Source organism: Cydia splendana, chromosome 19, assembly GCF_910591565.1.
Source record: "Cydia splendana chromosome 19, ilCydSple1.2, whole genome shotgun sequence".
NCBI lineage: Eukaryota > Metazoa > Arthropoda > Insecta > Lepidoptera > Tortricidae > Cydia > Cydia splendana.
The window spans coordinates 8,275,603-8,301,662 of record NC_085978.1 but is presented as its reverse complement, the minus strand read 5'-3'; the positions used below and the strand labels follow the sequence as shown (position 1 = coordinate 8,301,662).

The 26,060-nt window shown below is 34.2% G+C and overlaps 3 protein-coding genes across 3 annotated transcripts in view; 1 reads left to right on the top strand and 2 right to left on the bottom strand.

Annotated features, from left to right (window-relative positions):
* Positions 1-26,060, bottom strand: part of LOC134800220 (alpha-tocopherol transfer protein-like) — a 284,102-nt gene that overhangs the window by 42,663 nt on the left and 215,379 nt on the right. The gene's annotated exons all lie outside the window — the stretch shown is intronic.
* On the bottom strand, positions 315-13,383 carry LOC134800326 (uncharacterized). Its single transcript, XM_063772825.1, has 10 exons — positions 13,290-13,383; positions 12,479-12,619; positions 11,385-11,598; positions 10,137-10,288; positions 6,211-6,457; positions 5,366-5,519; positions 4,716-4,836; positions 3,550-3,690; positions 3,140-3,353; positions 315-962 (listed from the first exon to the last, which is right to left on the bottom strand). Exons 1-10 carry the CDS (start codon positions 13,335-13,337, stop codon positions 811-813), a joined length of 1,584 nt encoding a protein of 527 aa, XP_063628895.1. The 5' UTR covers positions 13,338-13,383; the 3' UTR covers positions 315-810.
* Positions 19,901-25,996, top strand: LOC134800325 (uncharacterized). The gene is made up of 5 exons (XM_063772824.1): positions 19,901-19,970; positions 20,804-20,960; positions 22,013-22,130; positions 25,132-25,345; positions 25,842-25,996. The coding sequence occupies exons 1-5, from the start codon at positions 19,901-19,903 to the stop codon at positions 25,994-25,996; spliced, it is 714 nt and encodes a 237-aa protein (XP_063628894.1).

Here is a 26,060-nt window from a genome sequence, read left to right as displayed (position 1 = left end):
AAGAGTTGTAGTCTGTTTGGCCCTATGGTTGACTGGTAGATATTACCATTTGGCATTAAGTCCTCCATTTGTACATTGTTGTATAGGTATATTTTGTGCAATAAAGTTTCAATAAATAAATAAATATAATTTTACCAGAATCAGCCTCCTTTACGACACGTTTTGTTTAGTTGTGGTGACCATGACCAACTCCACGATTAACCCCATGACCAACCTATGACCAACCTAATGACCACCCCGTGACCAACCCATGACCACCACCCCCATGACCTTCCCCACTACCCCTGAGAATGTAATTAGGATGATGCTCCCTGTAATATTATTCCCAATGGGTCTCTATTGTTTCCCATAAAGTTTTAAGTCATAAATATATGTTTGTCCACATTTTCGTTAGTCATAATTTGGGTTTTTCTCAGAAACGCGTAACTTTTCAGGATTGCCATAAAACAACCCTAACCTAACCTACCTTTAGGATAACCTTACGAAAATCCTGAAAAGTTAACGGTTTCAGAATTATGACTAATGATAATCTGACAATCATTACAGTATTGTTTTAAACGTCAAACTTCTATGAAATTATGACTTATAAATAACACTTGCACTGCGTGGTCTATCAAAATCGCTGCAGATTTTTCTTGGTCTAACTCTAATGACTAATGGCGTTATTCATAAACGCGTTACTGGCCTGAACTAGCTATGAATCGTTTGTCTTTATCTGTCATTTTGACTTATATATTTGTAAGAAAAATATTAATAAATAATTTAACTAAATCAGGCCCGTAAAGTTTTATCAATGAGCGGGTAATTTGATTAATCAACGTTCAAACTTCTGAACGATCCTGGCATGCCGATGGAGTCATTGTTGAAGTCTTGCGACTTCTTAGACTCGTTGATAGTGGCGCGTTGAGCTTCTTTCATCCATTCTTCGTGCTCCTTTGTACAAAGCGCCTGAAGAAAATTTTCTACAAAATACAAGATGTAGGTTTTTGATACAGAAAAAATATAAGGCACTCGTTTTCAGTACATACTAATATAATTATATTTGTCGCGATAGGTTAAGCTTAGCTTGAGGTTCTGAACCTTATTTGAGCTCAAACCTTCAATGCTCATGTCGAAATTTTGAATCATCAAGATTTGTAAGTCTAGATCTAAAGTCATCAAGACTAAAGTCTTTTCACAACACTAGTTGAACCCATATAAAGGGAACTCTCCCCTATTACTCCTCCTATTATGTAACGAAACCAAACCAAAAAATCACGTTCTGTTTTTGAATGAAATGAAATTACGCAAATGTTTTCTAACTTAAGTAACAAATATTTTTTATGCCTAATATGAATTTGATTATTAACGTGTGGCCGCGAATACAGAGACAAAACCAAACTAAAGAACATAAGACATAAACGAACGACGAACCGTTATAGTAACAGCACCAGTCATGGGACATTTAAGAGGAAATTTGGAGTATTTATGATATTTCCCTTGTACATGTAAATGGTCTTCCGCTTAGCGTGTTAAAAGATGAAAGTCCTATCCGCCTTTCATGTTTTAGGCGTGTTGTATCAAAGATACTGCAATGAGTTTCCACATAATTAACAAATTAAAACTATGCTTTTTTTCTCCAGTCATGGACACCAAAGCTCCAGTAATGGGCCCCCGGTAATGGACGTGGATCCAGTAATGGGCCCCCTATAATGGACATTGCTCTATCAGTATAAAATATTGAAATGGGGAATAAGTTATGGCAAAAAAATCAATTTTTGGTATAAGCTTTTATCGCTGAATGTATTTTTCTTTCCACAGACAATTATTATTGTATTAGATTCATCGAGACAATTCTAATATACCCAAACACAATTAGTTAGGGTTTATTGCGATAAAGTTCCCATTGCCACCTCCTGTCTCCATCATCAGATCAAGTCCATGTTATCATAATATTGCATTATCATCCGATTTGCGTACTTAATTACGTACTTACACAAAATTTCAACTGAATCGGAAATCGAAAAGTGGGTCAAATTCAGCTACCAAGATTTGACCCACACTAACTAACAAGGCAAGTTAAATAAAAGTTTGGAAAAACGATATTAATTTATCCTAAGTCCGAGAATACCTCCTGGTTGACATATTTCGTAACTACATTTTACTTCTGTTTTGTTTAAAACATGAAAATATGGCATGGCAAGCATCATTATGTCAATTGTCCCATCATAGGAGGTATGCAGTTTTACAGCTCCTATAATGGGATTGGGCCAAATACCACTATTTTTTTACATCTGTGGAGTCACAACATAGTGTGTTGTATACCTTATCTCATGGTAAATGCAATTAACAAAACACATTCTAGTTTTCATCAAGTATTAATTAATTAAAATTTAATAAATTAACTCACCTCTCTTAGCGAAGTTGTTAAGAATTTTTAGTGATATTTTTTTTCAGTGGCGCGACAACTTTTGGGTTGACGCACATTTCTTAAAAAATAACCGAATTTAATACAAATTCAAACATAATCAGCTCTAGGACTCTTATTTATGATAAAAATATATCCAGTGTCTATAAACTACTTTTATATACTTATTTTAGAGGAATTGTGTTTTTTTGTCCCATTACTGGTTCCGTGTCCATTATAGGGTATACTACTATAAGTATGTGTTCACTTTGATTAGTCGAGACGTGGATTTTCGATAGATATTTAGGTACCTAGTGTGTATAATTATATCGGTTGACTATTAGAGAAATGTGAACAATAATGACAATAGCATTTCAAATACTTATCAAGCTTCGTGGCTTGTTGTTGGAAAAGCTCTCTTTTTAATCCAAAAACTCTCAAATACTATACTTAAAATACTCTAATGCAATATATAAAATACAGAGTCCCTTTGTTTTCCATAAAGTCTTAAGTCATAATGTATTGTTTGTCATATTATCATTAGTCCTAAAACTGAAACCGTTAACTTTTCAGGATTTTCGTAAGGTTCTCCTAAAGATAAGTTAGGTTAGGTTAGGTTTGTTTTGTGGCAATCCTGAAAAGTTCGTTTCTAAACCAAACAAATTAGGATTAAAAAATGCGGACAAACAATACATTATGACTTAAACGTTTTTGGGAAATAATGGAGACCCATAAAAAACTGCTAATTCTTACCTTGCATTTCAATCAAAGATGGCGCTTCCCCACCCAATTCAACAGGCAACATTTTTTTAGCGACATGGGCAAATAAGGTTTCCACGTCTCTGTGTACGTGTATGCGACTAGCCACTTTTGCGGTAAGCAGTGGTTTCAAAAACGTTACTAAGGCGTCCGCCGCTTTTGATGGAGTTACCACGTGGATAGCCTTTACTCGCATACCGTAGCCTTCCTGTAAAAATAAATAATATATTTATCATTAATTTAATGGGAAAAATGAGAAACAACATTAAGATTTACTTAAACAAGCTAAACGTTCAAGTCTTCCGTCAGGAAATTTACTGTACCGGTCAAAAGTTTAAGTTCACCCCTTGTTTTCGGTACAAATGAGTTTTTATAGGGTATACTTATAGATAGTAGATACTGACCAATATGATTGTTATACAGTGCTGAAGTAAAGTAAAATGCCGAGTACAAAATGCTATTAATTCTAATAAATTAATGGACCGGTGATCCAAAATAATTACAAATCCATTTGGGTAGTCATGCGCAATGGCATATTCACATATCTGAAAAACAGACAAAACTTGGTAAAAAAAAAGTTTCATCAACATAAATAAAGTATAAACAAATAAAACTGCACTAGGTACAGTCACCACACGGGATTGTTATGCCATTTAGGATTCTTGCTAAATTTGAAATTCTATAGCGTATAAGTATTAAACAACTAATTTAGCTAGGACCCTAAATGACGCAATAATCGCGGAGCGTGATGGTACATCTATAAAATTATTCGTTATCACCCAAATCTAACTTATGTATGTAGTAAATTAAGATAAAATGATTTGTATTCTGTGTGACAACGATCTGCATGTACGCATTAATGTCAGAGCGAAGTACATCTTTATATTTATTTATTTTGCTGTTGTTAAACCCCTAAACCTACTAAGTTAAGTCAGAAGTCAAACCAAATTATACCTACTTATAAGTCTAGTTTGAGCAACAAACATGTTATTTATAACACTTTAAACTCTCGCGTTTTGTACACATACCTACATGTATTTAATTACACAAACTGGTCTTCCGCGATATAATTTCATCGTTTTTACCATAAATTCTGTAGTTTTAGCTGAGTTGCACCAGCGAACGTCGGAATTTAAGTAAAAACAATGAAATTATATCGCGGTAGACCATAGACTAGGAATCCTCTAGGCGGAGTTTAGAGCAATTATTTCATGAAACCGATGCCGCCAAAAATACGGGGGTGCGGGGGACGAGGTGAGCGAGATCCCGTGCCGTGATTGGTCCGTTCAAACGACGAACGAGTTCACGGACGTCACACAAAGACACTTTCGACTCGAACATGGAGTAAATTTACCGTCTACCGTATGCGTGGCAGAGGGGGTAGCGCGACTATGCTCAGTCTGGAGGATGTTTTGTCTGTGCGGTAGACCCGTTTGTGTAATTAAATAGGTATATTATTTATATAAGTGGAAACTGTTATGGCTTATGTTTAATGTTTATTCTATATTTGTTAATAGACTTATTGTATTTTTTAGAAATATGCTTTCTGGATGGACGGCAGCATACTTACACTAACAATAAATTTGGTGAAGCGTGTAAATAGGTCGGCAGTCAGTGTGACATCATCACTGAATCTGGATAAACTCACTCTACAACCCTCTTCGGTCACGTCGGGTAGAAGTACGCTTTGACTTAAATGTAAAATAATATTTATTAATTTTATAAACACTTTACAAATTTAAATTAAGGTCAATGTGGCTAATTCCGTGATAGGGGCTATTCTGTCCACTAGCGTTTTTCTCGAACAACGGTCAACATTGATAATTTCGTTGACAAAGCAGCGATGGCTTTTAGTTTCAGCAATCAAAAGCAAATGGTTTTTATTCCTACGATTGAAAATCAAAGAAATTTACGCTCGTGGACGGAATAGTCCCTATGACAGAATTATCCACATTTACCTTACTTACTTTTACCATCACGAATAGACCTTCTACTTTCTAAATATCACTAAATTAAATTATTATTCTAGGTGAATTAAATAACTACTTAGTGACTTCCAAGAATTTTAAACACTCCTATTTTATACATTTTCTACTCCTCGTATGGTGTTACAGAAAAAGAAATTGTTTTCCGATTGTGTGAGTTTGAACTACGACTAAAATTAAATTAAGAGAGAGAGATTATATATAAGAGAGAGAGAGAGAGAGGAGAAAAACTTACTATAATTGAAAATCTTTTCTGAATGAATTGACATCAGTAGGGATGAAATATTGCGGCCAAATTGTTTTTAAAGTGCAATGCTTCTCGTAGCGTGATTTTGCGCGCTCCACGGATCCTTTGGTGAACACCAACATTTGTTCGTAAAAGGTATCAGCTGTAAATAATATATAATATTTGCGCAATATAATAAAAAAACACTACTTACTTATTTTGTTTCAAATTTAAACTGTTGTGAGACATACTAACATTGACTTATTTTACAGTTTTCCGAAACATATCGCGCGAGTGACTAAAAACAAGTGTCTAATCTAAACCGTAAAATTAGTCAAACTTATTTGTTTAATAAGTTTTTGGCAAAAATTTCATTTTTGGTACAAGCTTTTATCGCTGACTGTACTTTTATTTCCACAGGCAACTAATGCTCATCGAGACAATTCTAAAAACCCCAAACACAATTAGGTTTCGTTGTTTTATCACATAGTTCCTATGGCCACCTCCGGTCTCCATCATCAGATCAGCTCGATGATACCATAATATTGCATTGTCACCCGACTTACGTATGTATGCAAAATTTCAGCTCAATCGGAAACCGGGAAGTGGATCAAATTTAACTTGCAAGATTTGATTACAGACAGACAACGGTCAGGTGAAAGTAAATAAAAGCTTGTAATATATCTTTTTGGATATGTTTCCTTGAATTATATAATATTTTGGATTAGGTTTTGATATAGCATTCATATATAAAAACTGTTAGAGCACAATTACCCCGTGGGGCGCAAAATAGGAATATTTTACAGAATATATTTATTTGATTAATTAGAAATTACATAAAATAAAGCACTTACAGTAATCCTTCTTGTTGAAGTATTCTTGCTTCTGCAACCAATCTCTCAATATTTCTGCACCTTGTTTCATCCTTCCAGGGTCCTCCATATTACATATTTTTCTCACAATATTAAGTTGATCTTGGTTAAATTTTAAATATCCATCGGTAGGCAATTTTTCAATAACTTTTATTTCCATAGTGCACGAATAAAAAAATTCGTTTTCTTGATTCGATTCGTCACACGTCGAGTGGCGACAAAGAAAATTCTGGTATTAAGTAATTGCAGCGATTTGGAGGACGTTTCTTATTTATGAGACCTTTCTTTGGGCCGACCCTTCTTTTGATTAAAAAGTTGATAAGTTTGAATAAGTAGCTATTAATTCTGGGTGAAATAAACACGAAATTCCAATTTAAGACAAAAAAAAAATCCGATATGATTTCGTATCTTAGATACAGGCTTTTTAGGACGTTTAAGTTTATTTTACTAATTTTAAGTTAATTTTTATCAATTTCTCCAGTCCTATATAATTATTACTATGGAGACGTATCGCCTTTACCAGTACAGAAAACTATATGTATGTTGTAGAAGTGGGAGTAGGTAAATTTATATTTAATAATTGCAATCATGGTTGACTTGCCCTCTCAACTAGATGTCATTAAAATATTGTGATTAGCACATTTCATTCTTACAAAGCTCATTATCCTTCTACAGCGAGAAATAATAGTTACTTCATAATAATAAAATAAGAACTAATTATTTTGTTAGTACAAACTCAGTAATTTAATGTCTAGCGATTGAAGAATTTAATGGAAAATGAGGCAAAAGTGGTAGATTCTTCTATTTCCAGTAAACTTATGCAAAAAAATTGAACATGGAAATGGAAAATGGACCAACAAAAATGTAACAGCCAAATTTTTGTTCGCGATTTCGGGGTTGGACCAAAGGTGCTCAGTATACTTAATCCCAAAACCTCCCTGGCAACGGGAAAGCTGTTATTATTTAGCCACACTGTATGTATAAGATTTGTTAGATTTGACAAACGTTTATGAAAATTATGAATAACGAGTAACAATGCTTTTACTAGCAGACAAACAGACAGAAAGACCTCTATTGCTTAGTAAGTTTAAGTAACCCACACGGTATCAGGGGGCATACCGAGAAAACCGTAATTCGCAAATTGTTCTTTCTCTTTTACTCCAATGAAGGCGTAATTAGAGTGACAGAGCAATTTGCGAACTTCGATAGCCCAAGCCCTAAAACGGACGAAAAGGACAAATGACGCAATTCACGAGGAAGAGGTTTAAAAATAGCGTAAAACCTTAAAAAGCTTGCAAACGAGTCCTTTCGATTTTCAAGGTAGGGTCACTTGACTGTTTAAGAAGTTACCTACTGTCCAAATATTGATCAAAATTTACAGTAAAATAAAAACTAGGCGGGAATTTCAACTTTTGTGAAAATAGGCGATGATAGGTATCCCAGGCGAAGAGACGGGGTTTTACGGTACTTTCCCGCACTAGTGCGGGAATAGGCACTTTCCGTGCATATGTCGAAAATTTAAAGGCCATATGTAGGTATTGTAAAACGTACCCTTCAGTCGTATCTTAACCCGTAGTGCATGTAATAAAAAATATTAGTTTAAATTTGAATTTTAGTAGCTGTCAATAGAGTTGAATATCATATCCGCGATATATGGCATTGTATGCGGTAAAGGGTTAATTTATCGCCACTCGTTGCGATTTTTCTATTTCTCTCAACAACATACAAGTGTATCACTTTTATTGCTGACTGTACTCATTCTCATTTGCATGTCTATCACGTACTATTCTAATGAACATGAACTAGATGTGTTTGTGTTTTCCATCGAGAAGTTCCGTTTGCTACCTTCTGACTGCATCATCAGATTAGCTCCGTGTTAGCATATTATTGCATTGTCATCGGAATTAAGGAAGTACCTACTTCAAATTTGAACTAAATCTGATACTAGGAAGTGATTTATATTTAAGTTATAACTGTTCTAAGATTTGACCCAAACAAATAATAAATATACAACAAATAGGGCCATCTAAATAAAAGTGTGTAAAATACCTAAGTATAATGACATTAATGACGTATAAAGCCACACAACACAAGCCTTCTTGAGCTTACTGTGGGACATAGTCAATCTATGTAAAAATGTCATATAATATTTATTTACTTATAAATACAATGACGGAAAGAGAGGCATTTAAATATAATAAGCAAACCCCTTTATCAATATATTTATTAAAATAAAGTTACCACCATAAAGCAATAAGATGTAAGTTAACAATTAATTTGGCAACTAGAGTCGGTCCATAAAAAGTCTGCAGCGGATTTGATAGCCCACGCAGTGCAAGTGTCATTTATATACGTCATAATTTCAAAGAAGTTTGACGTTTAAAATAACGCACTGCGAGGGCTATCAAATCCGCTGCAGACTATTCTTGGTCTGTCTAAGCTAGATAAGTCTACCCATCTATGTTTTAAGGGAGTTCCCTCTGCCAACAAACTGTCCTGCAGTTGGCAGAAGAAAAAACTGTACAAATAGGGTTTATTTCGCCTAAATAGCTGATTTTTTTATACATATTTGCAATTCCTTGAAATTGTTGAAAATAAGGGTTTGCAAAGCTATCTGCCGTAGGGAACCCTTAGTTCACCGATGGTGCCCGACTTCGCTCAAGTAAAATATTTAAAAAATATTTTGTACCAAGAAGCTAGCTTCACGCTAGACCTTGTCAATCTAACCTAGCCATGATAATGGCTGAGCAATTAATTATAAATATTATAATCGTTCCTTTGTAGAAATTTATGGGTTCTAATTACTAGTACCTAATTAGAATCCATAAAAACATTCCTTTGCATCCGCTCTATTGCGCGTTTATTTAATTAGCGCACCCATGATTTAATGCTTGAAATTGGCATTTGCTTTAGTCACCAGATGCTTTAGAAACCCGAAAATTAAGAAACATAATGCTGTAGGAAAATAAAGGACTACCATGATGAAAAATACTTTTCACATCACCTATTCGGAAATGTGTTTTGACTTTTGACAAATAAAGGTAACCATTTCATAGGGTAGGCGAAAAAAATAATGAAATGAAGTGGTTTTCCGGTCCCTGAACGGTATTGAATAGTAAAAGCTGTAAGAAGTTGGATATCGACGTACAATGATGTACATAGGTACGGCTTAAACTCTCGCGTTTTGTACACATATTTAATTACACAAACGGGTCTACCGCGATATAATTTCATTGTTTTTATCTTAAATTCCGACGTTTCAGCTGAGTTGCACCAGCTGTGGTCACGGAAAGACTGACGTCCCAGCAATTTTCAACGGAGATATTATCAGCTGAAACGTCGGAATTTAAGGTTAAATCAAAGAAATTATATCGCGGCAGACCTGATTGTGTATTTAAATAAATGTACATACGTCGTACGCCCCCATTATTCACGATTAAAAAGTCCCACGTTTTAGATAGGTATTTATATTAATATATTTAAAAATAATGTTATTTTTGTGTAGGTGAACAACACAACAAGTAGCCTACAAAAACGCCTAGAGAATAGAATTGGCAATTCTGAGGCAATGGAGACACGGCCACCAGAAAGGTATAGGTAAAAAGTTAAAAACACTTAAATATAGCCCTTTTGTATGTGAGTGTATAAAGATTGCCAAGGACGCATGAAGAAAGGTGTACAATATCTCATCTATTTATCACGACATTTAAACCATTTGACAGGATCAATCAAACTTCGTACCGAAAAATATCATATGACGAGTTTGCAGAACTCAAAATTTTAAATGCTTTTACGAACACTGCCATACATTACTACTTTTATTTAGGATACAGGGATGTTTTATTTCTTTATTCAAATAACAATTTATACAATGCCCAATCGTTGTTAAAACTTTGTACAAGATATTAATCTACAGTTAAAGTTCTAAAGGACCCGGAAATGCTGATGTAGTCATCACTGAAGTAATCTTTCGGCTTCTTGGATAGGTTGATCGTTGCACGATTACCTTCTTCCATCCATTCTTTGTGCTCTTTTGAGAACAGTTCATTAATGAAGGTTTCTGTAAAATACAAAAGGTAGAATTTAAATGAAGCGGCCAAGTGTTTGCCTAGCAATTGTTTAGGTTCGGTAAATAAGTTAACAAATAAAATATGTTATTAAAAAATGAAATAAATGTAAAAACTACAATCAAACATTTTATTTATTTCTAAACATCAAATTTATTATAACTCGTTAGAGAATGAATTGCAACTTAAATATTATGTAAAGTATACCCATTTTCAAAACACTTTTTCAGCACAATATTCGTATACTCATTACTCGTATATTTTTCTGACTATTTAGTTCTTACACTCATCCATTTCAACGGCAAGTGGAAATAGGTATTTGTTTTATAAGGGTGCAAAGTTGTTGTTTAACTCCTCGATAAAGATATCCGAGCAAGCAAAAGATTCCAAAATTGAATGTACGAGTAAGTTCGTGTGTGTAATTTTGAGCCTCGCGAGGGTGAAAGTAACTTTGCTACCGAGTGAAACAAAATTATTCATAGCATCGACGTGAGGAAAACATTACTAATAAAATCCAAATGAACGCTTTTAAATATTTGTCATTCAAAATCATCACTTAAAAGTCAATTCCACCAGTCAACATGAGGAAACAAAACAAAATTTGCATCAAATGACTTTGTCACTCTTGTGGATAAAATGCAAATTCCTCGTCCGTTTTTAAAGTATCAAGAGAGCCTATACGAGCTGGTGTGGTGAAAATAAATAACATAATATTATATTATAATATTATAAATAAATAATATAATGTAATATTAATGATTATTCAAATTGTTTTTTTTTGCCATATTGACAACTACAGTATTATCGTCTGCTTGATGTTTAAACTGAAATGAATGTCATATACTTAGAAAAAGTGACCAAGGCCTCTAGTGCCCCAGGCTGAAATCGAACCAGCGTTCTTTGCTATCGCGGCATATGCCTGTGCCATTCGGCCACCGGACCACAGCGGCATAGGTCAATTTTTTCCAAGTATATGCGCTTCTTACTGAAAGCATACGGCGCCTTCAGTAGGAAGTTATTTTTATTATGGGTGGTTTTCTTAAAATAATCTATTTTTTTCTCATACTTCCAATGGTGCTTGATTCTTACCTTGCAATTCACTTAAGCTTGTTGCATCGCCGCCTAAATCAGAAGGCAAGATTTCCTTAGGAACAAAGTTGTACAGGGTGTCTATGTCTCTGTGCACGTGTAGCCTGCCAGCTAGTTTTTCGGGTAGCAATTGCTTTGCAAATGTTACTAGAGCATCTGTTGCCTTCGATGTTGTTAACACGTGTAGGCCTTTAAGACGCATGCCGTACCCTTCCTGTAAATTAAATAAATAAATAATAACCAATAATATTTCTCCACATTTTTATTCATGTAATGTTTCATTATGAAGATTCTACATTCTATTCTGAAACTTTCAATCCCGAGGTCGCGGGTTCAAATCTCTCGTACCAATGAGTTTTCGGAACTTATGTACGAAACGTCATTTTATATTTACCAGTCGCTTTTCGGTGAAGGAAAACATCGTGAAGAAACCGGACTAATCCCAACAAGGCCTAGTTTCCCCTCTCCGTTGGAAGGTCAGATAGCAGTCTCTAACGTAAAAACTAGTGCCAATTCTTGGGATTAGTTGCCAAGCGGACCCCAGGCATGAACCGTGGGAAAAAGCCGGGAAAACGCGAGGAAGATGATGATGAAACGTTTATGTGCGTTATGTAGAGCGCGATGTTACTATACAAAGGTGCAATTTTAATCGTAAAATGCTGCGCGAGCAGCACTACCGAGTAGAATCCTACATTTTTATACTACGTATGATTGGTGTTGTCCATCCATACAACAATTTTGTTTGTGGAATTTTTCAATAATTTTATGCGATTTCCATTTACCGTATAGCATTTGCATTTCCATACCAAACGTATAGGTTGAGAGCATGTGTTATGACTGCGGGTATTAGTGTAGGTTGGCTGTTTGCATTGTGTGAATACACTATGATCCCAGATTATACACAATAATCTTCCCAGAATATACGCTATCGTCCCAGATTATACACTATCGTCCCAGATTATACACTATCGTCTCACATTATATAATAGGCAGTTCTTACGAACTATCGTTAAATTGAGGTAATCTATGTCAGGTAGAGTTCATGTAATTTGTCCGTTTTCTTATTCGTGTAAAGTTACACATTTTTTACTTACCTTCAATATTGTTAAACACTGTTGGAGAAGAGTAAAATGGCGAGTAGAAAATGCCAGTAGATCTATCAAGTTAACATCTCGATAATCCAAAATAGCTACTAATCCATTTGGATAATCATGTGCCATGGCGTATTCACAGGTCTGAAACATAATTTTTTATTTTATTTACTCAGCTAGCATTAATAGTTGTATTTATCAAACGAACATGTTTTGTAACTAACAGCCAGATCCGAACAGTGCGTATAAGACGTCACAGCGGTACAATCTATGAGTGTCAAAAGTGACATTTCTTCAACCAAAAAACATCACAATTGACACTAACAGATCGGTATCGTGCCGCTGTGGCTTCTTATAAACATTGTTCAAATCGGACCTTAAATATGACTTAACGTGAAAAAGTGTGGAAGTGTCCAATAATAAACGTCATATTTATATTTACGTAGAAATTTAATAGATTTAGACGCGGAAAAATGATTGGACACTTAATACGACACGACCACTTCTTTAAAACTATCCTGGAGGGGCGAATAGGACACAAGCGGGAAAGAGGAAAACCCAGACGCAGCTTTTTGGAGCAAGTGAAAGAAAAAGTGGGGGTCGTGTCGTATCAAAAAGTCAAAGAGCTGGCGCAGGATAGGGAAAGCTGGAAGATACTCCACCGACAAGAGAATAACGCTTAAGTTAATGATGATGAGAAATTTGATGTTTTTGCTGACACTGTCGTTGCAAAGTCTACACAGAGTTAACTTGGTCTGTAAGTCTAAGTAAAATAAGTAGGCCACAAAATCCGAAAACTTTTGCAAATACTTACTATAACTGCATACGTGACGAATCGTATAAGTAGATCGGAGGTCAGCATTTTAGTGTTATATACTTTTGACAAACTCACTCTGGAACCATCTTCGGTCACATCACGTAGATGTACACTGTTACTGAAACATTATGATGATGATTGATAGTTCATTCAGTAGGTACCCGCACGAGTCACTCACAATGTCAAACCTGAGATATACGCTAACGTCTACGTCATTTTTTTTATCTCGCTCGCACTAATATGTCAGTACGAGCGAGATGCGTAGACGTTAGCGTATATGTTGACACTGTCAGTGACTCGTCGTAAGGGTACAAGGGTACAGTACTAAGTACGGGCAATCTGCTGTCAAAAAAAAAAATTGGAGTAGTGTACCATTATTTCTTCTTCCTCGCGTTATCCCGGCATTTTGCCACGGCTCATGGGAGCCTGGGGTCCGATTGATAACTAATCCCATGATTTGACGTAAGCACTACTTTTTATGAAAGCGACTGCCATCTGACCTTCCAACCCAGAGGGGAAACTAGGCCTTATTGAGATTAATCCGGTTTCCTCACGATGTTTTCCTTCACCGAAAAGATACTGGTAAATATCAAATAATATTTCGTACATAAGTTCCGAAAAACTCATTGGTACGAGCCGGGGTTTGAAACCGCGACCTCCGGATTGAAAGTCGCACGCTCTTACCGCTAGGCCACCACGTTTCCAGCAGTACCTAGTGCACCATTACTATGAGCTTTTTCACATTCTCCAATCCGATGACGGATGTCGGATACGACTACAAAGTAGTGAAAGAAGAAAAAGACATTACCTATAATTTAACTTTATGTTAAAAAGAGTGCCTTTTTATGGTGGCAGTGGCTGGAGACACTTTTTTTCTTTTCAGCACGATTATTTCCGAATATATTATTTACTGTATCAAAAATGGTTCTGTATCAAAAAATTACCACCAAGTTTTCCACCTATTGGTACATACGGAAACCTCAGTCACGTTTTTTGTTTGACGCAAATTGCTGCGATGCCGCGTAGGTATCTACGCATACTGGATTTGGATTTCCCTAATCGAAGAAGGTAGTTATTTATAGAATATTTATAGAAAAAAAAGAGTACCTAATTGAGAAAAACCCGCCAAGAATACGTATTTTTATATTTTGATGATATATTTAGAACCAATTGAGAATACCCATTTTTTGTAGATTTTATTTTACCACGTGATTGGTAGTATACTCATGCCAACGCGGACGGACAGAAAGAGGGACATGGCTTAAATATAGATAAGGTTCCGTAGTCCTATAGTCTGTATCTTTAGGTATTTAAATAAAAGTAACAAAATCTACCCTCAAATGGCTCCTAAAGCCAATTGAGGGTAGATGAAAAAATTACATGATCAAATAATGTAGGTTAAAGTCAGGTCGTTCAGTGACAGATTCATGCCTAAATGTGACGTTATCTATGAAAAGAGACCTTATTGTCGGTGGCGCTTACGCCATTGTTAACGATGCTCCGGTATAAATACAATGCCGCGCGACGTTGTGCGGCTTAAGCGCCATCGACAATAAGGTCCCTTTTCATAGATGTTATAATTACAGTGGAATCCGTTTATTATGACTCCGCTTATACTGACCAACCGCTTACTATGACGTAATTAGTGTATAAAGTTCGGCTTTCATATACAATTCCTTGTGACAAAGTCGGATAAGATGACTTCGCTTACAGTGACAAATCGCTTACTATGACCTATAAATCCTATTTTAATGAAATTATGTCCGGTTATACTCGTACTGACACATTTGCTGGTTTTCGGGGCCGTCCCCACGTCTTTCCCTGCGAGAACGTTTGGTGCGTTCGTGGTGTGTATGTTGTTTTAGTTTTGACTCTCAGTGACAAGTTGATAATTGGTACAAGTTTAATAAAAGTCGTCTCTCACAAAGGAATTTGAGATAATTTTGGAAAAGTTAACAATAATAAGAAGTTAATCCACTATGCTTTATATGACATCCGCTTAGTATGACGTTTTTGTCACTTCCCTTCGATGTCATTATATGCGGATTCTACTGTATAATTACCCGAAAATGTACAAATTGTTTGTTTACTTTTATTTAAATACCTAAAGATACATAGTATAGTTGTCTACAGAACCCTAAAAACATGCTTAGTTAGAATTAGAGTTACTGTTCCACTTACTACGTTTTAAAGTCCTCCGTGAAGTAACTGAAGTCATTAAGGGTAAAGTGCATGGGCCAAATAGTTCTTAGCGTACAAATTTTCTCCAAACGGATTTTAGAGCGTTCCAATGATCCTTTGGAAACAACTAGTATTTTTTCAAAGTAGGTATCAGCTGGAAACAAAAAAATATATTATTTATTGAACCACCAGACCGTCAACATCTCCAACATCACCTGTGATCTTAACCCTTAAATGCATAGTGTTGCCAAATGTCTACAAAGCATTAGACACCTCACAGATTTAAAAAAAGGCTTACGTTCTTGAACGAACCTTTATACCAAACGTCAAGTAGTAGGGATATGATTTAAGGGTTAAATATGCGCATTATTTTTAATTTATAAAAATTACATTCGTTTTAAGACGAAAAGTCGGAAAGCTTGGAAAAATCCAGAAGTTGATAATTTTTAGTATGTGATTTTGAACGGTGTTTTCGGGGTTTGTAAATATTTTATATTTAAAAACTTTATCAGAGGTATATCACAAATAGTGTACCTTTCTAATGGTAGTAAAAAAATTCATATATCTATTACTGAAAATTACATATTTACATAAATATGATTTAGCCAATTCAACTTCTAACACTGATTTCGCAGTGAAAATCGAAGTTATATTTTTTTTTTACTATTTTTCCTAGAATCGGCAAACAATTATGTGATACATATATTAATTTCGGGCAAAAAGAAAAAATCATGCATTTAAGGGTTAAAGAGGTAAATATATCAAGTTATGGATTGTTGATGGTGGTTTATTATATTTATGTGCGTATTTCATTTCGCGGCAGGAGGGCGGGAATATTAACCGCATGTAAAAACATGGAATATTAATTGCATGTATAACGGATTAGCACTACTTGTAATTAATTCACGGAACAGCGAAGTTAAATTATTGTACCGATAAAAGGATCTAAACAGGTGGCAAACATTTGTAACTAACAGCTTATAATTTTATTGTACACTTACATTGATCCTTCTTGTTAAAATATTCCTGTTTCTGCATCCAATTCCTTAACAACTCTATAGCTTGTCTGATTCCTTCAGTGTCATCCATATTGCTTGCTTTCCTGACAAGGTTCAGTTGATCATGCCTAAATTTGTAAAATCCTCCATGAGGTAATTTCTCGAGAATTTTCAACTCCATAGTTGAATTTTTATAAATGTTAATTGAAATACGTCGACCAGCAGTAAAAGGATTTTTGCCACTAACTGAAGTGAATGTAATGCAAGGTTTTGCTAAATAATTATATCAAAATTGAAAACCTTGTGAACGGAAGAGATTGTTTAAGTTTGCCTTCATCAGAGCTGTAGTTGTAACTTCAACCTTCTAGCTACAAAGCTTATGACAATGTCTGTATTCGAGAGGATTATTGAGATAAAATTCGGTGAAGATAATGATTTCAAGTGTCCCATAAATGAAAACTTAAAAGTTAAGATTAGTAAGGTATATAAGGTTGAAACCGATAAAACGTACACACGATTTATGTCAAACTTTCTAAGAAAGAAATTGAATATGTCAGGATACTCATAAACATCCATAAAAAACCCACATAAATTAAATAATGTTTTGATTAATTTAAGAACCTTGCGAAAACAAGTTTGATGCTTTAGAATATCTCAAGATTCAAGATAGGGTCATTAACCTACTTTCATAAAATAACGTCAACAAAGCGGTGTCTATTTCCGTAAGATTACCTACTTTTTCTAAAAATAATCTAGAGTTAGACCAAGAAAAGTCTGCAGCGATTTTGATAGCCCACGCAGTGGCAGTGTTATTTTAAAATACAAACTTCTATGAAATTATGACGTATAAATAACACTTGCACTGCGTGGGCTATCAAACTCGCTCCAGACTTTTCTTGGTCTAACTTTAGATACCTAAGCGCTAAATATAGGAAATATGAAATCTTATATATTTTATTGAAATAACTGCATTTGCAGTACCTATCCAGCTACGGAAGTTACTTTTTAATATAGCCTCCCCCCACTCCTTTACATAGGCCGCAGTAGCACAACTGAGTTGCATCCTACATTATTTAATGGTTGCTATTTAACTGATCACCAGATTTAGTAAAATTTAATACCAAAAAAATCTATTTTACCACCCTAAAATAATGAATGATCACCAAAATTATAACACCATTTTAATGTGAAATGATTACCAATTTTATTACACTTTACTATCCTTTTAAAGGAAATGACACCAAAATAATTATTATTAACCCAAAAATACTAAATGATTACCAAATTTCAAACCCCATTTTAATGTGAAATGATAACCAAATTTTTACATCTTGCTATCCTATTAAAGAAAATGACACCAAAATAATCATTGTAAACCCAAAAATAGTAAATGACCACCAAAATTAGAACTCCATTTTAATGTAAAATTATAACCAAATTTTTAAATCTTGATATCATATTAAAGCAAATGACTCCAAAATAAATGATAAACCCAAAAATAGTAAATGACCACCAAAATTGTAACCACATTTTAATTAAAAATGTGCAAATATTTAATATAATTACCGTTATCCTATTAAATTAATTAATCCACTTCATCACCTTTTTCCAGTAGCATTTTATTTCTGTAACAGTCGCAGTTCTAACCTAACCTAACCCACTTTTCTAGTAGCATTTCGTTTCTGTAAGGGTCGCAGTTCAAACCTAACCTAACCCACTTTTCTAGTAGCATTTCGTTTCTGTAAGGGTCGCAGTTCAAACCTAACCTAACCTAACCCACTTTTCTAGTAGCATTTCTTTTCTGCAAGGGTCGCAGTTCAAACCTAACCTAACCCACTTTTCTAGTAGCATTTCTTTTCTGCAAGGTTCGCAGTTCAAACCTAACCTAACCCACTATTCTAGTAGCATTTCGTTTCTGTATGGGTCGCAGTTCAAACCTAACCTAACCCACTTCTCTAGTAGCATTTTTTTCTGTAAGGGTCGCAGTTCAAACCTAACCTAACCCACTTTTCTAGTAGCATTTCTTTTTTGTAAGGGTCGCAGTTCAAACCTAACCTAACCCACTTTTCTAGTAGCATTTCTTTTCTGCAAGGGTCGCAGTTCAAACCTAACCTAACCCACTTTTCTAGTAGCATTTCTTTTCTGTAAGGGTCGCAGTTCAAACCTAACCTATCCCACTTTTGTAGTAGCATTTGGTTTCTGTAAGGGTCGCAGTTCAAACCTAACCTAACCCACTTTTATGATAGCATTTCGTTTCTGTATGGGTCGCAGCTCAAACCTAACCTAACCCACTTTTCTAGTAGCATTTCGTATCTGTATGGGTAGCAGTTAAAACTTAACCTAGCCCACTTTTTAGTAGCATTTCGGTTCTGTGAGGATCGCAGTTCTAACCTAACCTAACCCACTTTTATAGTAGCATTTCGTTTCTGTAAAGGTCGCAGTTCAAACCTAACCTAACCTACTTTTCTAGTACCATTTCGTTTCTGTAAGGGTCGCAGTGCTAACCTAACCCACTTAACTGATAGCAGTTTGACTTACTTTGCTAGTAGCATAACGAAATGCTACTAGGAAAGTAGATTAGGTAAGGTAGGTATGCGGTGCGGGGTACGGGGGGTTGAGCGGGAGGTGCTAGTAATGCTGGCATCAGTTTACTTTATTTGGTAATATGTATAAATTTTTTAGTAATCATAGTGGTTTATTTAGGTGAAAATATCGCATTAATTTAGTCTTCAAGATTTGGTGATCATTAATGATTTTTGGTGATCATTCAATATATTTGGTATTTGAATACAATTTGAAGTGCAGTCGTAATTAAAATGGTGGTACTTTTGTATTTTTAGGCGTTATTTTTTTGGTGTTCAGTAATTTTTTTTGGTAAGCATGATTTTTTTATTTAGGGTACCAAAGTATTTTTTGGTGGTCATTATATTTGTAGCCTTATTTAATATAATCTTTGTTTATCCCTTGAATCTCAACTTTTGTGTACCATTTAATATATAAGGAGGTTGTCTACAATAGTACGGGAGCGCCTATATGCGGTGACCGCGAGTTATTTTACCAATGGGTAGTACCTAATTCTAATGCGGATAATGATTCGCGAGTTGACATGTAATTAGGGTAATCTGTGCTAGTAGGAGCCTTCTATTTATATTTGTCGTAGGTATTAATGAGTTTCAACCAGATCAATATGCCAAACACCTAACGGTATTTTTATATATACCTACGTAAGCTTATAACCGGAAACCCTGTCAAACGTTTATTAAAAGGAGACTCTTTTATTAGATTTAGTCGAACACCAAATTTAGTTACGCGCGGACACTTAATTTGTAAACAAACATGACAAAATTTTTTGGAAATGATTTTTTACAACATAACCCGAAGACTTTTGAAAATGTAAGGAAGAAGTGTAATTTGGAAAAGCCTTTGGCAATGGAGCAGGCTATTGATTTATTGGAAGATTGGATCCAAAAGCAGGATCATTTTGTGAAAAAAGATTTCCGTAAGTTGAATATATTTCTGTTTGTCTGTTATTGTTAGTTCATGGCCTAGACAACTCAACAATAAGTATCGGAATTGATGTTCGCCATTTGGCGTAATTGATTGAAACTTGAATTCACGTTGTAGATGTATTTAATTTTTACGGTTGTTTTGATTTTTAATTCCATTTTTGTTGATCTGATTAAAAGCAAATCATCCGTATTATTCAAATTTAAATTAGACAATGTAAAATCTATGGGAATATGATCATAACTTAAAGCTTCATTCACCGTACAAGGTACCTATATTAAAATAAGGGACTTGAAATTTACCTAATCTTAATGGGTACCTATGCATAACAATGTATCCCAATTTGAGACTAAGATGAATCCGTCACTTAATTGCTTTTAAAATTCGTGTCCAAATTCGTGGATTTTTAGCGTTTTAGCGATATCATCTTCAAGAAAGTGTTTTAAAAATATGCATATTAAGATTATAAATATTTATTAGAAACAATTATTACTAAACTAATTTAACCTAAAATATTAAAACCTCTTAAAACCAACTATTAACTCGCAAATTGATGTCCAATAGAAAACATCGGCCTATGATTGTGATCGGACGCATTGTACCAGACTATTTGCTGAGAATGGCTTAAAGTTGAAAAATACCTGCATAAGAATAGAACCATCCTAAAACTCCTCCCACCAGCTTCGTAGTTACACAATCGCCATGTCAAACTACATACAATAATGCAGTTGTCTCATTTTTAGTTTCTCTTTCATTTCATTTTTAAGCATACGTACCTAATCATCTGGAATTATTAAAATGTTTACATTTTATTTACTTAAACAGATAGGGGATATTTGGAACGTGTGATAATTTCTACAAAAGGATCCATCGAGAAGGCCAAGACGAGAGTGGACAAGATATGCACCATGAGAACAATGTGGCCGCATCTCTTCGAGAAATGTCATGTGAAAAGGGATTTTCCCAAGTTACACGAAACCTAGTAAGTGATTGCGATGTATTTGGGTGGATCGACTTTTTAGAAGATATCGTAAGAATGCGTTTTCAATACAGATGTAAGTACCTAGGCCATAATTTGTTTTCCATCGTATTTTCTCGGAAAGGTTTGTATTTGTCATGCTATACCTACTTCAGTGAACTTCAGTACTTTTTGTACATGAAAAACGTTGGAAAAATGACGATCAAGGTTTAAGAGTGGTCCAGCGAACCACTGAAAAATATTGCTTTGGGCATTCGTGACATGGGCATTCATGAAATATATAATGTTATGGGCCCCAGGCCTTAATGGCCTTCTTAAATACTTTATAATATTACTAGGTATTAAATCATGGGTGTTTTCTATGTAAATATTTAAGTATAGATTATATATTGTTGTCTATGTACCCACAACACAAGCCTTATATAGGTAGAGCTTACTGTCGGACTTAGTCAATTCGTGTAATAATGTCCTATAATATGTATTTATTTATTTGTGTAATATAATTGAGCGACAAATCTTGAGACAGCAAAGGAACTTCGATCTTGACAGACGTAACCCTGACCGTGGCATTGAGACACATTGTTTATTATTCCGCATAAAATTAGATTTCATTATTTAAGAGGTTCTATTAATAATTGTAAAACAACAGTTAGGAAAACCAGTCTCCATTAATAAATATGTATGTAAAATTTATTTTTAAAAAGATTGCTGTTCATTCATTATAGAAATGTCCACTTTAACCTAGTTGGTATTAGTAGCTAGTGACCCCGTTTGCAACGCTAGGTGTTCCTGAGTTCAAGTATTTGTAAAGTTTAGTAGAAATATTTTGTTCCCGGTTTATTATGTAAGATTGTGTATCTAATAATATGTATTATTTACTACATGTAGGTATCCTAACAGTGTTCGCAAAAGGAACATGCATTTAATTCAAATCGGTTCTGTCCAGATCAATATCACCTAAATTAATCCAGTCAAACAAAACAGTTACTTGTTTTTTTTTGTTACAAATCGGTTTTCATGACATTAAATTTTAACAGACAAATTTCGTTTTACAGCATAAACCTCCACATGCCAAAATTAACGGAAGATAACAACAGGATATACATAGCAAAAGTGACAGCCAAAAGTCTCACACCAGACATGTTTTTAGAAGCTTATCAACATTCTGTGATTGTAAGTGCTTATAGTTTACAATGCGTCTCATTAAAAAAAAAATCACACAATAATTGAGTGTTTTCAAAAAAAAATTACTTACATTTCATTCATGTCTTAAAAAATATTGACTTCTTGGGCTCATTTTACTCAGAATCATTTGTACATTCACGCCTCATACATGAAAAATTGTGTTCCAAAGTTCATACAAATAAAACATCTTATCATACAAAAATGTGACGATCTGGAAAAATATTAATTAAGAAGTCAATATTTTGAAGACATGAATGAAATGTATTTTTTTTTTGGAAAACGCACAATTGTGTTTTGTGTCGTTAGAATTAGAATTGTCTCGATGTGCTCGATGGGCTCATTTTACTCAGAATCATTTGTACATTCACGCCTCATACATGAAAAATTGTGTTCCAAAGTTCATACAAATAAAACATCTTATCATACAAAAATGTGACGATCTGGAAAAATATCAATTAAGAAGTCAATATTTTGAAGACATGAATGAAATGTATTTTTTTTTGGAAAACGCACAATTGTGTTTTGTGTCGTTAGAATTAGAATTGTCTCATGTCTTAAAAAATATTGACTTCTTGGGCTCATTTTACTCAGAATCATTTGTACATTCACGCCTCATACATGAAAAATTGTGTTCCAAAGTTCATACAAATAAAACATCTTATCATACAAAAATGTGACGATCTGGAAAAATATCAATTAAGAAGTCAATATTTTGAAGACATGAATGAAATGTATTTTTTTTTTGGAAAACGCACAATTGTGTTTTGTGTCGTTAGAATTAGAACTGTCTCGATGTGCTCGATGGGCTCATTTTACTCAGAATCATTTGTACATTCACGCCTCATACATGAAAAATTGTGTTCCAAAGTTTATACAAATAAAACATCTTATCATACAAAAATGTGACGATCTGGAAAAATATCAATTAAGAAGTCAATATTTTGAAGACATGAATGAAATGTATTTTTTTTTTTGGAAAACGCACAATTGTGTTTTGTGTCGTTAGAATTAGAATTGTCTCATGTCTTAAAAAATATTGACTTCTTGGGCTCATTTTACTCAGAATCATTTGTACATTCACGCCTCATACATGAAAAATTGTGTTCCAAAGTTCATACAAATAAAACATCTTATCATACAAAAATGTGACGATCTGGAAAAATATCAATTAAGAAGTCAATATTTTGAAGACATGAATGAAATGTATTTTTTTTTGGAAAACGCACAATTGTGTTTTGTGTCGTTAGAATTAGAATTGTCTCGATGAATATTAGTTGCCTGTGGAAAGAAAAGTAAAGCCAGTGATAAAAGTTTGTTCCAAAATATTTTAAATTTATATATAAACAATGTTTAGTTTAGTTTAAATATTGAGTGAAGATCATGTTTCGTGTTAGTATAATCATTCAATTGTTTACCGTATTCTATTCTAACGCAATAAATGCTCAAACTGTTGTTTCCAATGTCACTTATGGCATGTCTGTTACAAGCTCGGGTTACAAGAGGTGGGGCAAGTCTACCTAGGAATATACGAGTAGGTATATACATTTAATTATAAATAAAGGGTTATTATTTTGTATTTAAGTCGAGCGTGAATATGATTACTTATTATGAGTAATATACCAGTTATTTTTAATTTGGTGTTTTGATCCGTACAGCGTAGTGTAATTATGTTTCTTCTTATTATACAATTATGTATGTATAACTTTTTTTTAGCTCTCCGAGTACATGAAACTACATGATTATTCCCATGGTTGTCACGTGATTGGTGACTTCCGAGATGTGAATATTATGGAAATGCTCAGCCACATAAATGTGATCGAATTTCGTAATGTCATTACTTTGTATTTGGTAAGTTAAGATAAGATAACATAAAAATTGTTAAGCGTTTAAACAAAAACAACTTCACATCATAATAAAATTAAGTTCCGTAAAACGGGGTGAACATAAATCGCGGGGTGAATAGAGAAATTTTGAACTTTTTCTTTCAAGTTGTTATATTTAAAAACGTACATCTCTAACATTAGATTTTTTGGAATGCGTAGTAGACTATTTATTCTCTACATTGATACCAAAAGAACTTAATCAAACTGCCTAAACGTTAGATTTTTTTGACTCTAAAATAAGGTCTCGCCGAGGTAAGAAATGAAGCCTGTCTGAACTTTGTTCTAGCGGTAAATGTTTTGACTTTAACTTAGTAAAAGTTAGCTAACCTGGTAATATAGTATCTGTAGTACCTAAATAATAAATAATATCACTATATTTCTCTATAATAAAGCATTTTTTTGCAAAAAACCAATAACAAGCAAATTTACGTGATAAAGGGGTCAGTGGACACGCATATGGGGTGAACAGTTACGCCATAGGGGGTGATTAGATACAACAAAGGGGTGTAAAGACACGCCTTGGGGGTTAAAAGACACGGATAAATATTTTTGTGTTAAATAGCTGTTTAACAGATATATATACCATTTGCCAATAGAGTATCCACATAATAATGACCAAATTCGATGCCTATGACAGCTAAAACTTAATATTTCTATTCACCCCTTTCTTGTGTCGTATCGACCCCGTTTTAAGGATATGGAGAAAACAGGTAGTTTTCTTTGATTTTCTCTGAATTGGGTAGGTAAAAATTTATTTCACAAATGCAAAATTGAAGAACTAACCAAGACTCAAAAAATCATATCAAAATTATTACTTTTATCATTTGGATTATTGGCGAAAATCGTCCTTGAAGTTGAAAATCGTGTCTTTTCAACCCGTTTTACGGTTAAAAAAGTTTTAAGTTAAACGGTTTTATTTTAATCAGAAAGTGAAAAATAAAGCGACTGTCAACTAGTGATTACAAAAATGCAGTTCCATGCATTTTTTGCAATCACTAGCTGACAGGCGCTTTATTTTTTATTATTTTGGTTTTAATACCTAACAATTTATATTACTAGTAGGATCAAGTTACTTAATTACCTACTTTTAATTTGTATTATTCCAGGAAGGCTATGGATTCGGCGTAAAGGGCATATACGTGATTTCGACGTCCAAATTGATATACACCTTCATAAATATGGTAAAGCCGCTTTTAAGCGCCAAAATTGCTGATCGAATAAGGGTGCTGAAAGACGTGGAGTCTTTACAAGACTATCTGCCGAAACGTTTGTTACCAGAAGACTACGGTGGATCCCAAAAATCGCTGTTAACATTATACGGTAAGGTTAATTTACGAGTAGTTTTTAATATTAGCAGTTACACACACACACACGGAGAGAATACACTTCAGTTCACACTTCCAAGTAAAAAATAATGTATTAGTCTAATTGTGGCTTTCCATCAGAGAATGGTCCTTATGCTTCATGTGCAATAAGAACCATTCTATCGGAATTTCTATTGGAATTTCAGATAAAATGGTCCTTATTGCACTTGAAGCACTAGGACTCTTCTGCGATGGTAAGCCACAATTATAAATATACCTAATATGTATAAGTAACCTTTAAACCGTGAATGTAGAATCCGTGATGAACCAACGATTCGATAAAATATCTATAATTATACTTTAGGCACAATAGTAACTCGTCGATTAATTGACAAAAAAAAACTAAATTTCGACAAAACCTGTTAACCAGAGTCATTGTCAAGATCGTAGTCATCGTAGATTTATTATACTCCAACTGATAGGTATTAAATTAAATTCGGTGTGAATTGCAGATGAATGGGTCGAAGAACTTTCAACTGAGAAGCACGTGGCCTATACAAAGGACATGAGACTTGCGCGTACCAATGAGGCGTTCAGACGAAAAGACAAATACCAGGATGATTACCTAGGAATATCAGGGACTTTTAAAATTCTAAGCATCGACTGAATAATTTACTTGAAATATCTTCTGTCTTAGAGATACACTTAGTGGTCTTTTGTTTTAATATTGC